Below are 15,531 nucleotides of genomic sequence, written 5' to 3'. Positions count from 1 at the left end.
TGGGGAGAAAATCTGGAGGAAAGAGAGATTTTAGCCTCCAAAGCAGGAGGCTGTTGAGCAAGCACAGCTTCCCCCTCCCCTGAGGAATCTGCTCACCATGGCTGGTGGTCGATTGCTGCCTGCACTGTTAGTTTGTGACACCTCCCTCCACAGCACTTAGGAAGCATGGCTGAAGGCTTGCAGGTCTGGAGGGGCCTGAGTGCCCAGCTGGCATTAGGCTGTGCCTTAGCAGTGCCTCTGTCTCAGCTGTGTGTGCTGGTTTGAGGCTGATTGGAATAATTTTATGAGATGCTGTGAAAAGAAAATAACAATGAAGTCTGTATCATCCATTGGTTTGCTGAGAGGGATAAAAAGCCAAGATAGAAATGATTTGTCCCACTTTGCTCTGGGATGCTTCTCCATTTGTTTCCTCTTCACTCTGCTGTAATAATCTTCCACTAATCTTGGCTAACAGAGCACAGAATTACAGAACTTTGGAGGTTGGAAGGGATCATAGAATCATAGAATCAACCAGATTGGAAGAGACCTCCAGGCTCATCCAGTCCAGCCTAGCACCCAGCCCTAGCCAGTCAACCAGACCATGGCACTAAGTGCCTCATCCAGGCTTGGCTTCAACACCTCCAGAGACAGCGACTCCACCACCTCCCTGGGCAGCCCATTCCAATGCCAATCACTCTCTCTGACAACAACTTCCTCCTAACATCCAGCCTAGACCTGCCCTGGCACAGCTTGAGACTATGTCCCCTTGTTCTGTTGCTGGGTGCCTGGCAGAAGAGCTCAACCCCACCTGGCTACAGCCTCCCTTCAGGTAGTTGTAGTCAGCAATGAGCTCTGCCCTGAGCCTCCTCTTCTCCAGGCTGCACAACCCCAGCTCCCTCAGTCTCTCCTCATAAGCACTTAGTGCCATGGTCTGGTTGATTGGCCAGGGCTGGGTGCTAGGTTGGCCTGGATGAGCTTGGAGGTCTCTTCCAACCTGCTTGATTCTGTGATTCAGTGATTCTGTATATGCTTGTAAATTAACTTTGCTGTAAACAGAGCTTCATCTTAGTTCCAAGCCATCTGAGCTGGTCTGGGGGACCAATAGTGGGGGAGGGGAAGTTCCTGACCCCACCACACTGTGCGTAGTAATGGATGACAGAATCACAGGACTTTAGAGGTGGGAAGGGACCTCCATCCAGAGATCATCCTGTTCAACCTCCCTGGCCACGGCAGCATCACCCAGGGTAGTGCACACAGGAATGCATTCAGGTGGGTTGGGAAAGTCTCCAGAGAAGGAGACTCCACAAACCTCCCTGGGCAGCCTGCTCCCACTCACTGTAAAGAAGTTTCTCCTCATGTTGAGCTGAAACCTTCTCTGCTCCAGTTTGCAGCCACTGTATCACAGCATCACAGTATCACAGTGTCACAGTATCACAGTATCACCAAGGTTGGAAGAGACCTCACACATCATCCAGTCCAACCCTTTACCACAGAGCTCAAGGCCAGACCATGGCACCAAGTGCCACGTCCAGTCCTGCCTTGAACAGCTCCAGGGACGGCGACTCCACCACCTCCCCGGGCAGCCCATTCCAGTGTCCAATGACTCTCTCAGGGAAGAACTTTCTCCTCACCTCCAGCCTAAATCTCCCCTGGCACAGCCTCAGGCTGTGTCCTCTCGTTCTGGTGCTGGCCACCTGAGAGAAGAGAGCAACCTCCTCCTGGCCATAACCACCCCTCAGGTAGCTGTAGACAGCAATGTGGTCACCCCTGAGTGCTTTTGCCCCTTGCCTCATTGCTGCTGTGTCTTTCAGGACTACAGTTTGCTATATGAAGAAGCGAAGTACTTCCAGCTGCAGCCCATGCTAGGAGAGATGGAGAGGTGGAAACAGGACCGGGAGAGTGGTCGCTTCTCCAAGTCTTGTGAGTGCCTGGTGGTGCGAGTGGCCCCAGACCTCGGCGAGAGGATCACCCTGAGCGGGGACAAGTCGCTGATAGAGGAGGTGTTCCCGGAGATCGGGGACGTGATGTGCAACTCGGTGAACGCCGGCTGGAACCACGACTCCACGCACGTCATCCGCTTCCCGCTCAACGGCTACTGCCACCTCAACTCGGTCCAGGTAGGGCAGCGCTCGGCGTGCTCGGGGGGGAGCTGCCGCCCGGCTGCGCTGTGCCCGGCGCCTGCCCTCTCCCTGCGCCTGCCCTCTCCCTGCGCCTGCCTTCTCCCTGCGCCTGCCCTCTCCCTGCGCCTGTCCTCTCCCTGCGCCTGTCCTCTCCCTACGCCTGCCCTCTCCCTACGCCTGCCCTCTCCCTGCGCCTGCCCTCTCCCTGCGCCTGTCCTTCAGCTGCACCTGCCCTCTCCCTGCGCCTGCCCTCCGGCTGCGCCTGCCCTCTCCCTGCGCCTGCCCTCTCGCTGCGCCTGCCCTCTCCCTGCGCCTGTCCTCTCCCTGCGCCTGTCCTCTCCCTGCGCCTGCCCTCTCCCTGCGCCTGTCCTCTCCCTGCACCTGCCCTCTCCCTGCGCCTGTCCTCTCCCTGCGCCTGCCCTCTCCCTGCGCCTGCCCTCTCCCTGCGCCTGCCCTCTCCCTGCACCTGCCCTCTCCCTGCGCCTGTCCTCTCCCTGCGCCTGCCCTCTCCCTGCGCCTGCCCTCTCCCTGCACCTGCCCTCTCCCTGCGCCTGTCCTCTCCCTGCGCCTGTCCTCCGGCTGCACCTGCCCTCTCCCTGCGCCTGTCCTCCGGCTGCACCTGCCCTCTCCCTGCGCCTGTCCTCTGGCTGCACCTGCCCTCTCCCTGCGCCTGTCCTCTGGCTGCACCTGCCCTCTCCCTGCGCCTGTCCTCCGGCTGCACCTGCCCTCTCCCTGCACCTGCCCTCTCCCTGCGCCTGCCCTCTCCCTGCGCCTGCCCTCTCCCTGCGCCTGTCCTCTCCCTGCACCTGTCCTCTCCCTGCGCCTGTCCTCTCCCTGCACCTGCCCTCTCTCTGCGCCTGTCCTCCGGCTGCACCTACCCTCTCCCTGCACCTGCCCTCTCCCTGCGCCTGCCCTCTCCCTGCGCCTGCCCTCTCCCTGCACCTGCCCTCTCCCTGCGCCTGTCCTCTCCCTGCGCCTGTCCTCCGGCTGCACCTGCCCTCTCCCTGTGCCTGCCCTCTCCCTGCGCCTGTCCTCCGGCTGCACCTGCCCTCTCCCTGCGTCTGCCCTCTCCCTACGCCTGTCCTCCGGCTGCACCTGCCCTCTCCCTGCACCTGCCCTCTCCCTGCGCCTGTCCTCTCCCTGCACCTGCCCTCTCCCTGCGCCTGCCCTCTCCCTGCGCCTGCCCTCTCCCTGCGCCTGCCCTCTCCCTGCGCCTGCCCTCTCCCTGCACCTGCCCTCTCTCTGCGCCTGTCCTCCGGCTGCACCTGCCCTCTCCCTGCACCTGTCCTCTCCCTGCACCTGCCCTCTCCCTGCGCCTGCCCTCTCCCTGCACCTGCCCTCTCCCTGCACCTGTCCTCTCCCTGCGCCTGCCTGGCCCACAACGGCAGCTGCAGGCTTGCAGCGAAACAGCCGCTGCCATGGGCAGAGGGATGCAGCACCTTCCCCGTGGGCACAGGCGGAGGGTTGGGGCCACTGAGCAATGAGCTCTGCCCTGGGCCTCCTCTGCTGCAGGCTGCACACCCCCAGCTCCCTCAGCCTCTCCTCATAGGCTTTGTGCTCCAGGCCCCTCAACAGCTTTGTCACCCTTCTCCAAACACCTTCCAGCACCTCAACATCTCTGTTGAATTGAGTGGCCCAGAACTGGACACAGCACTCAAGGTGTGTCCTGAGCAGTGCTGAGCACAGGGGCAGAAGAACCTCCCTTGTCCTACTGGCCACACTGCTCCTGAGCCAGCCCAGGATGCCATTGGCTCTCTTGGCCACCTGGACACACTGCTGCCTCATCTTCAGCCTACTATCTATCAGTACCCCCAGATCCCTTTCCTCTTGGCTGCTTTCCAGCCACTCAGTCCCCAGCCTGTAGTGCTGCTTGGGGTTATTGTGGCCAAAGTGCAGAACCCTGCCCTTGGCCATTCGTCGCGCTCCGGTGGGAAACGGTTTGGTTACCAATTCATAGATGCTGATTTCCTCTTTTTTTTGTGTGTTTTTTGTTTGGTTTTTTTTTTTTTTTTTTTTTTTTTTGCAGGTACTTGAGAGGTTACAGCAAAGAGGGTTTGAGATTGTTGGCTCCTGTGGAGGTGGGGTGGACTCTTCCCAGTTCAGTGAATACGTACTGAGGCGAGAACTCAGACGGACGTCTCGCGCACCCTCCGTCATTCGGATAAAGCAAGAGCCTCTGGACTGAAATGGACATGTTTTCTTTATGCAAAAAACAAAAACAAAACACCACCACAACAACCCAACAAAAAGAGAGGAAAAAAAAAAAGTACAAAAAAAAAAAAAAAGCTAAAAAAAAAAAAAAAACTAAGGGAAGGAAAGGAGAAAAAAAAAAAAAAAGAGGAGAAAGGGAGGAAAAAACAGAAATAAAAAGACAAAAAGAAAAGGGGTGGGGTTGGGAACCACGTTTCACTTTGCAGTTTGGACTCCAAACAAGTCCTGGAATGAAAATTGAATAAAAGACACATTTCTATCAAACCTAGAGAGCACACCTGAGTTCGTGTGGGAGCATTTGGAGCAGTGGTGCTGAGAACTCGTAGGGATCGTAATGAATGGGTCGTAATAATTCTTAGTGGCCTCGAGGTGTGAAAGGGAACACACAAACACGGAGCTAGAAAAGCTAAGGGTGTCTATGTATGGCTGGACATATATAGGTATATATATGTATGTGGTTGGCAAGGGGCAGGGGATGCAAGAACAGCAAAGTGGGAGGTGAGTTGGATGCCATGAAGTGCCCTAGGCCTGACTTGGGGTCCACTTAAGGGCGTACAGTATCACAGTATCACAGTATCATCAGGGTTGGAAGAGACCTCATAGATCATCAAGTCCAACCCTTTACCACAGAGCTCAAGGCTAGACCATGGCACCAAGTGCCACGTCCAGTCCTGCCTTGAACAGCTCCAGGGACGGCGACTCCACCACCTCCCCGGGCAGCCCATTCCAGTGTCCAATGACTCTCTCAGTGAAGAACTTTCTCCTCACCTCCAGCCTAAATCTCCCCTGGCACAGCCTGAGGCTGTGTCCTCTTGTTCTGGCGCTGGCCACCTGAGAGAAGAGAGCAACCTCCTCCTGGCCACAACCTCCCCTCAGGTACAAAGCCATCGCCACTGGTGGGGGGATGCGAAGCCCACATCGCCTCGAGCAGCTCATCCACTCTGTGCTGTGTGCACACACACCCCCTTTTTGACTCGCTGTGCCTGGGGAGGTTTGGGGCTGTCTTCTTTGGAGGTGGATGGTCAGGAGGCCACCACCATCACCACCACCACCACCACCACCATCCACCACAGCTGGGAGTGAGGCCACGGAGATTCGCAACGTAGACACTTTGTGTCTGCCCTCACAGATGTGAACGCTTCACTTCTCTTGGGAATGAGGCTTTAGGTGCTTTGGTTGGGGCTTGGGTTGGTTGGGTTGGTTGGGCTTTTTGGTCTGTTTGTTTGGGGGGTTTGGGGAGGGAGTTGTTTTTTTTCTTGGGGTTTTGTTTTCTTGGAGTTTTTGTTTTCTTGGAGTTTTGTTTTCTTGAGGGGATTTGTTCTCTTGGGGTTTTGCTCTCTTGGGGGTTTTGTTCTATTGGGGTTTTGTTTTCTTGGGGTTTTGCTCTCTTGGGGGTTTTGTTCTATTGGGGTTTTGCTCTCTTGGGGGTTTTGTTTTCTTGGGGGTTTGTTTTCTTGGGGGGATTTGTTCTATTGGGGTTTTGTTTTCTCGGGGTTTTTGTTTTCTTGGAGTTTTTGTTTTCTTGGGGTTTTGTTTTCTTGGGGGTTTGTTTTCTTGGAGTTTTTGTTTTCTTGGGGGGTTTGTTCTCTTGGGGTTTTGTTTTCTTGGAGTTTTGTTTTCTTGGGGTTTTGTTTTCTTGGAGTTTTGTTTTCTTGGAGTTTTGTTTTCTTGGGGTTTTTGTTTTCTTGGGGTTTTGTTTTCTTGGGGTTTTGTTTTCTTGGAGTTTTGTTTTCTTGGGGGTTTGTTCTCTTGGGGTTTTGTTTTCTTGGGGTGTTTTTCTCTTGGGGGTTTGTTTTCTTGGGGTTTTATTTTCTTGGGGGTGTTTGTTTTCTTGGGGGGGTTTGCTGTCTTGGAGTTTTGTTTCCTTGGAGTTTTTGTTCTCTTGGGGTGTTGCTTTCTGGGGGTTTTGTTTTCTTGTTTTTTTTTTTTTTTGTTGGGGTTTTGTTTTCTTGGAGTTTTTGTTTTCTTGGGATTTTGTTTTCGTGGGGTTTTTGTTTTCTTGGAGATTTGTTTTCTTGGGGATTTGTTTTCTTGGAGTTTTTGTTCTCTTGGGGGTTTGTTCTCTTTGGGTTTTGTTTTCTTGGGGGGGTTTGTTTTCTTGGGGTTTTGTTTCCTTGGGGGGTTTGTTTTCCTGGGGTTTTGTTCTCTTGGGGTTTTGTTCTCTTGGGGGTTTTGTTCTCTTGGGGGATTTGTTCTCTTGGGGTTTTGTTTTCTTGGGGTTTTGCTCTCTTGGGGTTTTTGTTTTCTTGGGGTTTATGTTTTCTTGGGGTTTTGTTTCCTTGGGGTTTTGTTTCCTTGGGGGTTTTGTTCTCTTGGGGGATTTGTTCTCTTGGGGTTTTGTTTTCTTGGGGTTTTGTTTTCTTGGGGATTTGTTCTCTTGGGGTTTTGTTCTCTTGGGGGATTTGTTCTCTTGGGGGATTTGTTCTCTTGGGGTTTTGTTTTCTTGGGGTTTTGTTTCCTTGGGGGTTTTGTTCTCTTGGGGTTTTTGTTCTCTTGGGGTTTTTGTTTTCTTGGGGTTTTATTTCCTTGGGGGGGTTTGTTTTCTTGGGGGCTTTGCTCTCTTGGGGTTTTGTTTTCTTGGAGTTTTTGTTTTCTTGGGGCTTTATTTCCTTGGGGGAGTTTGTTCTCTTGGGGTTTTGTTCTCTTGGGGTTTTGTTCTCTTGGTTTTTTTTTTTTTTTCTTGGAGTTTTTATTCTCTTGGGGTGTTGTTTTCTGGGGGGTTTGTTTTGTTGGGGATTTTTGTTGTTGTTGTTGTTTTTTGTTGGGGTTTTGTTCTTTTGGGGTTTTCTTTTCTTGGAGTTTTTGTTTTCTTGGGGTTTTGCTCTCTTGAGGATTTGTCCTCTTGGGGTTTTGTCTTCTTGGAGTGTTTGTTTCCTTAAAGAGATTTGTTCTCTTGGGGTGTTGTTTTCTTAGGGTTTTGTTTTCTTGGGGTTTTATTTGCTTGGGAGTTTTGTTTTCTTGGGAAGTTCTTTTCTTGAGAAGTTCTTTTCTTGAGGGTTTTCTTTTGTTTGTTCTCTTGGTGTTTTTTTTTTCTTGGGGTTTTTGGTTTTTTTGGAGTTCAGTTTTCTTGGATTTTGGTTTTATTGGGGTTTTTTTTTTTGTCTTCTTGGGGTTTTATTCTCTTGGGGATTTGTTTTCTTGGGGGTTTTGTTTTCTTGGGTTTCTCTTTTCTTGGAGTTTTGTTTTTCTTGGGTTTCTGCTTTCTTGGGGGTTTTGGGGGTTTTGTTCTCTGGGGGTTTTTGTTTTCTTTGGACATTTGTTTCCAAGGGTTCTTTGTTCTCTTGGGGTTCTGTTCTCTTGGGGGTTTGTTTTCTGGGAGTTTTTGGGTTGGGGGGGTTTTGTTTTCTTGGGTTTCTGTTCTCTTTGGGTTTCTGTTTTCTTTGGGTTTCTGTTTTCTTGAGGGTTTGTTCTCTTGGGGGCTTTGTTTCCTTGGGGGCTTTGTTTCCTTGGGGTTTCCTTGGGGTTTTGTTTTCTTGCTTTGGTTTTTTTTGTTCTGTTCTGGTTTTTTGTGTTGCTGTTGTTTCATGTTTGGGTTTGGTTTGGTTTGGTTTCCAAGGGGGCCAGAATAACAACTGTTTGGTAAAGATGCTCTGGTTTGAATCTGCTGCTTTCCTACCATTTTTTTTTCCCAGTTTTATAATGTATTAAATACAATAAACTCTGTTTAAAATACTGAGGGTCTGGTTTAAACCAAGAGGGAAGCAGAGAGGTTGGGCTTTAGCTCACCATGCTTGGTTGGTGCAGCGGTGGCCGCGCCAGCAGGCAGAGCGTGGTGGAGCGAGTTGAAGGCAGCAGGCACCATGCTGGGAGCTCTCTGCTGTGCTGCACCTTGCTGATCTTCCTTCAGCACTGCCCTTGCTAACCTGGGCCCTGGTTTGGAGAGAGGCTGTTGGTCAGAGGTTAAAATATCACCAGCTCAGCCTAAGGAAACTCACCAAAGAGCAGCAGCTGGCTCTGTAACCTGCAGCCTAGCAGTGAATCGCTGCCTGCCCCTCTCTTGACCAAGGGGTTGGCAGCTTCAGCTTCCCGAGCCTGCAGCCTGGTGAGTGTCAGCACTTCTGTTGTCAGTGTTGTTCCTTTCCCTCGTTTGAACTTATATCATCCCTGTGCCCAAGAGTGAGATGGGCAGCCCCTGGCTGGGCTGTGCCATCAGCTGCACATTGGCAGCAGGCGGTAAGTCCATGGCACAGATTCACAGGGCGGAAGGGACTCCCAAAGGTCATCTTGGCCAATCTCCCTGCTGCCAGCAGTGACACCTCCAACTAGAGCAGGCTGCCCAGGGCCACATCGAGTCTGACCTTGCATGTCCTGTGGCAGTTGTCCTGCCAGTTGTTCTCTTGCAGTGTCTCCCCGAGGCCACCTCTGCAGCTGCCTGCTTCAGGGCTGCTGAGATCTCAGCCCACAGGCACCACGTCAGGATATTGCTGCATGGATCCATCACAGGTTGATGCTTTCACCACCTAAGATGCACCAGCAACCATCACCTTGCCTCCAAAGTCTTTTCTGATGCAATATTCCAGACACTGACTGTGTGTTCCTCCTGGTGTGGAAGTCTCCCTTGACACAATGGTGCTGACCTGCCACTCAGTTTTGGTGACACTTTGCTCTTTATGTAAGAAAGGAGGAGGAAAAAAGGAAAAAATAAAAAGAAACTGTTAATGACATGTAACAAGCTTTTACTAGAGCCTGATAACTAACAAGAGCCACCATCAGCTGCCATTTGTTCCTGGCTTTTCATAAAAGGTGGCAGAGGGCATCCTGGGCTGGCTCAGGAGCAGTGTGGGCAGCAGGACAAGGGAGGTTCTTCTGCCCCTGTGCTCAGCACTGCTCAGGACACACTTTGAGTGCTGTGTCCAGTTCTGGGCTCCTCCATTGCAGAGAGATGTTGAGGTGCTGGAAGGTGTTGAGAGAAGGGCAGCAAGGCTGGGGAGGGTCCTGGAGCACAGCCCTGTGAGGAGAGGCTGAGGGAGCTGGGGGGGTGCAGCCTGCAGCAGAGGAGGCTCAGGGCAGAGCTCATTGCTGTCTACAGCTCCCAGGCCAGGTGGGGTTGGGCTCTGCTGCCAGGCACCCAGCAACAGAACAAGGGGACACAGCCTCAAGCTGTGCCAGGGCAGGTCCAGGCTGGATGTTAGGAGGAAGTTGTTGGCAGAGAGAGTGATTGGCATTGGAATGGGCTGCCCAGGGAGGTGGTGGAGTCTCTGTCCCTGGAGGTGTTGAAGCCAAGCCTGGCTGGGGCACTCAGTGCCATGGTCTGGTTGCTTGGCCAGGGCTGGGTGCTAGGTTGGACTGGATGAGCTTGGAGGTCTCTCCCAACCTGCTTGATTCCATGATTCTGTGATTCAATAACTCTGTGGCAGCAACATCTCAGTGGTTTTGAAAGGACTGAGCTGTGGAAATGGGTGAGGGGGGGAGGCTCCAAAATGTGAAGGTTTATTAGTGGGACATTGGCCCTTCAATGTGATGATTTGTCTATTGGGAGTGCTGAAACAGCTGCCCTCTTGAAAGGGCTTTGTTTTCAATTAGCAGCAAGTGGTCCTCTTCCCAAACAAACAAAGGCTTGCTCACACTGCCCACAGTTTGGTGGGGAGTTTCCATGGGAAGCTAAAACCCTGGGATGTAAATAATGGTAACAGAGCTTTGAAGGGCTGGAAGTGGGATGACGTTTGGAATGTTGGAAGAGATGCCTGCCCCTGTGAGCTGAGAGCATCTGGGTACCAGTGCAAGGTGCTGGGATAGAGGCACAGAAGTGTTTTGGTTGGCAGTGCCCTTTAAGCTCACCCAGCCCACCCAAGGCTGGAGCTAAACCATGGCCCTCAGCACCACAGCTCTGCACCTTTTCAGCACCTCCAGGGATGGGGATTCAGCCACCTCCCTGATGGTTCAGACACTGCTGCTGACACCCTCCTTGTGCTTCCAGGTGGAGCCTCACCTCTGGGACCTCCACACAGTAGCCCAGGGATGTGCTTCTGTGCTCCACAACCTCCCTGGAGGTGTTCAGGTCCAGGTTGGGTGAGGTCTTGAGCAACCTTTTCTAGTGGGAGGTGTCCCTGATCATGGCAGAAGGTTGGAACTGGATCATCTTTAGGGTCCCTTCCAACCCAAGCCAATCTATGTACCTATGAACCTAAAATCCCAGTGGGGAGAACCTCCTGTGCTCTGACAAGGGACAAGCTGAGCCACCTGCTCAACTCCTTTTCTTCCTGAAGAGTTGGTTTCAATTGGAAGATCAAACCTTTTGTTCCTCAGCAAAACATTGCCTGCTTTATTTTGCACCAACCTTTAAATCTTGATTGCTAAACTAATGAAAGGTTTCCCCCTCACCCTCCTCCAAATGACTTGTCAGGTGCATTGTCCTTTAATGGGGAGGCCTTGAAGGAGTAAAGGTTTGATGTTGGGTGCTGAGAAAAGCAATTTTTTCTTGACCAGTGGTCAGTTTTGCAGAGAAATAAGAACATTTTTTCCCCTCTCTATCTGTCATTTCTTGACTGCAGAATCCTGTATTATGAATTATTTCTAGGGACAACTGGTATTTGTATGGCAGCATCCCTGCTGCCTGAGGTTTATTTACAGAGGAAATGAAACCAGGACATCCTGAGGGCCCACAGACCAGTTGCTTTTGCTCAGGCTTCAGCTGGAGTGGGTTTATTCTTTCTTGAGGGTCTGGAGGGATCACCCCCACCAAAAATCAATGCCTTTCTTCAGGTCCCTCTGTTGGCTTTGGCTGCTACCCTCATTGAGGTGGATACAGAAGACCCCAAAACTGACTTAGCATTTGGGATGGCTTGTTTGAGGCTCAGACTGCTGAAATTGCATCCCTACTGCCCTTCCCTTGGAACACAAACCCTATGAGGAGAGGCTGAGGGAGCTGGGGTTGTTTAGCCTGGAGAGGAGGAGGCTCAGGGGTGACCTCATTGCTGTCTACAACTACCTGAAGGGACATTGTAGCCAGGTGGGGGTTGGCCTCTTCTCCCAGGCAACCAGCAATAGAACGAGGGGACACAGTCTCAAGTTGTGCCAGGGAAGGTCTAGACTGGATGTTAGGAGGAAGTTCCTGGCAGAGAGAGTGATTGGCATTGGAATGGGCTGCCCAGGGAGGTGGTGGAGGCACCGTCCCTGGAGGTGTTGAAGCCAAGCCTGGCTGGGGCACTTAGTGCCATGGTCTGGTTGATTGGCTAGGGCTGGGTGCTAGGTTGGACTGGATGATCTTGGAGGTCTCTTCCAACCTGGTTGATTCTATGATTCTGTGATTCTATGATTCCCAAAAGAAGATGGGAGCACACAGTACAGAAGGTCATCCTCTTGCTAGCTGAGCTGGCTCTGCCAGCTGGTAACCAGGCTGCTGACATCAATGATGAGGGTAAAGCCCAGTGCCAGCCTGCTGAAGAGTCTTCTGTTTGTGCAAGCTTGAGCTTCAGAAGGGAGATATCTCCTGAAAGATGGGGGAAAGTCCAAGTTTCCTTCAAGCTGTGATTAGTTGCTTTTGGTTCACATTTCTTGGTTTAAGATGCTCTTGACTCCTGTGCCCCTAAAATAATGAAATGCATTCTCATCCAAAGTCAGACATCCTGGCCCAGAGCCCATCTTTTGCTCTCCTTATTCGTGGTGAACTTGCCCAAACCCAGGTTAGGAGCTGAATTTTAGGTTAATGTGATTTAGGGAGGCTCAGAAGAGGTGTGGTGTGGTGTGGTGAGCAGCTGCCAGTGTCACTGAGCTGACAGCTATGATAATCTTGTCTCTCTTGCTCTTTGCTTCTGACAAATACAGTATTTCTACTGCAGGTCTGAAGAATCATAGAGCCATGGAATGGGTTGGGTTGGAAGGGACCTCAAGGATCATCTAGGAAGAATCACAGAGTGGGTTGGGTTGGAAGGGACCTTAAAGGTCATCTAGGAAGAAGCATAGGTTAGGTTGGAAAGGGTCTTAAAGATTATCTAGGAAGAAACACAGAATGGGTTGGGTTGGAAAGGACCTTAAAGATCAGCTAGGAAGAAACATAGAATGGGTTGGGATGAAGAGGACCTTAAAGATCATCTAGGAAGAAATATTGAATGGTTTGGGTTGGAGAGGACCTTAGAGATCATCTAGGAAGAAACACATAATGGGTTGGGTAGGAAAGGACCTTAAAGGTTATCTAGGAAGAAATATTGAATGGTTTGGGTTGGAGAGGACCTTAAAGATCATCTAGGAAGAAATATTGAATGGTTTGGGTTGGAAAGGACCTTAAAGATCATCTAGGAAGAAATATTGAATGGTTTGGGTTGGAGAGGACCTTACAGATCATCTAGGAAGAAACACATAATGGGTTGGGTTGGAAAGGACCTTAAAGGTCATCTAGGAAGAAATATTTAATTGTTTGGGTTGTAACGGACCTTAAAGATCATCTAGGAAGAAATATTGAATGGTTTGGGTTGGAAAAGACCTTAAAGATCATCTAGGAAGAAATATAGGTTGTGTTGGAAAGGATCTTAAAGATCATCTAGTAAGAAAGACAGAATGGGTTGGGTTGGAAAGGACCTTAAAGGTCATCTAGAAAGAAACACAGAATGGGTTGGGTTGGAAAGGACTTTAAAGATCATCTAGGAAGAAATATAGGTTGGGTTGGAAAGGATCTTAAAGATCATCTAGGAAGAAAGACAGAATGGGTTGGGTTGGAAAGGACCTTAAAGGTCATCTAGGAAGAAAGACAGAATGGGTTGGGTTGGAAAGGACCTTAAAGATCATCTAGAAAGAAACACAGAATGGGTTGGGTTGAAAGGGACCTTAAAGATCACCTAGGAAGAACCATGGAGTGGGTTGGAAGATATCTCAAAGATCATCTAAGAAAGTCATAGCAGCATAGAATGGTCCAGACTGGTAGAGACCTCTAAAGCTCATCCAGTCCAACCCCTCCTGTAGTCATCAGGGACATCCTCAACTAGATCAAGATGCCCTCACCTTGAATATCTCCAGGGATGGAGCCTCAACCACCCCCCTGGGCTACCTGTTGCAGTGTTCCACCACCTTCATGGTGCAGAACCTGTTTCTAACATCCAATCTAAATCTGCTCTTCTGTAGTTTGAAGCCATTGTCCTCATCCTGTCCCTGCAGGCCTTTACAGTTTCTCTCCATCTCTCTTGTAGCCCCTTGCAGGTACTGGCAGGCTGCTATTAGGTCTCCCCAGAGCCTCCTCTTCTCCAGGCTGAACAACCCCAGCTCCTTCAGCCTGTCATGTAGAAAGTGTGATTAGATTCCTCTCTCTGTCCCACTGGAACTGTGTGTCCATGAGCTTTTCTTGCCAGAGAGGCTCTCACTCCTGTGAACAAGTTGGGTTTGTGCCCTTTGAGGTGCATGAGGAGTTGGCTCCCTTCCCCAGCCCAGCAAACTCCATCCCCTGGTCCTTAGAGGGCATCTTTGGCTTAGTGGTCTGGGGAGAAATAGCAAGAGGGAGATTTGTCTCTGGACTGATAAATGATCTCATCTACAACCCCAAATGCTCTTCCAGCTTCTGTGCTGTGGCCTGACAGTGCTGCTATTAACTGTCCCGAGGAGCATGCACAGGCTGGGCTCGCCTGCTGCTGTCAGCATGCGGTCTGGAGGGCAGGGCAGCAGCCTGCCTGCCGCCACCAAGGGATGGGGAGGCAGCTTGGTGCAAGCTAAGTTCCGACTTCATTAGGCAACATACAGGACTTATATACTTTGTCAGAAGGCATCAGAAGGCTGAACATCTTTACATATTGATTAGTCATTTTATCACATGCAAAACCCGACTCTTCTTCCAATCTAAATTCTTGTCTGCCACATCTGCTTCCCGTGGAGCAGCAGTTAGCATGTTCATCAGATAAGAAGGACAGCCTTGGCCTATTCATCAGCTAGCAAAGGACCTGTCTCCTTGCTTCTTCTGATATGCAAATTCTCATTCTTTCCTCTTGCACAATGTTCAGGTCCACTCTGACTCAGATAGTTTGGCCAAGGGCTTGTATCACACACACACAGTATCACAGTATCATCAGGGTTGGAAGAGACCTCACAGATCATCAAGTCCAACCCTTTAGCACAGAGCTCAAGGCCAGACCATGGCACCAAGTGCCACGTCCAGTCCTGCCTTGAACAGCTCCAGGGACGGCGACTCCACCACCTCCCCGGGCAGCCCATTCCAGTGTCCAATGACTCTCTCAGGGAAGAACTTTCTCCTCACCTCCAGCCTAAATCTCCCCTGGCACAGCCTGAGGCTGTGTCCTCTCGTTCTGGTGCTGGCCACCTGAGAGAAGAGAGCAACCTCCCCCTGGCCACAACCTCCCCTCAGGTAGTTGTAGACAGCAATGAGGTCTCCCCTGAGCCTCCTCTTCTCCAGGCTACAGCCTCCCTGCAGTTAGTTGTCTTGCAGCTGGTCCACTGATTGACCACTGTTACATTAATCCCACACCTGCCAGGTGGGCAGTGGCTTGCAATGAAAGCTGCATGTGCTAAAGTCCCCTAAACTTGGGCAACTGCACTCATTTCTGGCACCAGTCCAAACCAGAGGGCTTATGGAGGGACCATCAGTGGGTGCTTGCTGCTTCGTTTGATTAACCTCCGAGGAACTAAGCCAAAGGACAAAACAAGCAGAGCATGGCCACAAGTCCTGGAGATCTGCAGCTGTGATTCCACTCATCCCTGCTGCCCTTCCCTGCACTTCAGCTCTGGGTGGCTCACAGTCAAAAGGCACCCCCCAGAAAACAGCAGAAGCAGCTGGGCATTTTCCCCTCCCCTCCTCCAGTGCCGGAGGTTTGTTTTGCTTCTGCTGTGCCTGGGTAGCTCAGGTGTGGTAATTCTGGCCCTAAAGAAGTGCTTGGCCTCAGCAAAGCATTGTACAAACCCTCAATTAAAGCATGTAAGGGAAGGAGGTAGCAATAAGCTCATCTTGCAGGTGGGGAGGCTGGAGAGGCTCAGTTTCCACCCACCAGGCTGGCAAGCTGTGCCTCCAGAGGCACATCAACCACCAGCCCCTTTCCAGCTCCTCCTGCAGTGCCTCAGAGAGGTGCTGCTGGCAGGTGGGGGACTAAGCTGAGAGCTGCAAGCTACCCCAGCAGCTCCAAGGCACTGAGGTGGGTCAGTTGGCTTTTAAGAAACACCACAACCACCTTAGGCTTGATGGACCTCTGGGATTATTTCTTTTTCTTCTCAAGTAAGGGAGAAAGAACAAACGAAACAAGATTCATTTCACTTCTCCTGTGTTAATTGATGTAATGAATAGATGAGGGGT

The 15,531-nt window shown here is 51.2% G+C and overlaps 1 protein-coding gene across 2 annotated transcripts in view; it reads left to right on the top strand.

Moving 5' to 3' along the window:
• The window catches only part of KCTD1 (potassium channel tetramerization domain containing 1), a 161,248-nt gene extending 156,674 nt beyond the window's left edge, over positions 1-4,574 (top strand). For both annotated transcript variants that reach the window (XM_064170532.1, XM_064170531.1), the window contains exons 4-5: positions 1,791-2,096; positions 4,126-4,574. In XM_064170532.1, the coding sequence (XP_064026602.1) occupies positions 1,791-2,096; positions 4,126-4,284 (465 nt within the window). In that variant the 3' untranslated portion in view covers positions 4,285-4,574. The remainder of the gene's footprint in view (positions 1-1,790; positions 2,097-4,125) is intronic.
• The last annotated feature ends 10,957 nt before the right edge of the window (positions 4,575-15,531 follow it).

Source organism: Pogoniulus pusillus, chromosome 34, assembly GCF_015220805.1.
Source record: "Pogoniulus pusillus isolate bPogPus1 chromosome 34, bPogPus1.pri, whole genome shotgun sequence".
Lineage (NCBI taxonomy): Eukaryota > Metazoa > Chordata > Aves > Piciformes > Lybiidae > Pogoniulus > Pogoniulus pusillus.
The sequence above is the reverse complement of the archived record's forward strand: the minus strand, read 5'-3'. Positions and strand labels throughout refer to the sequence as shown.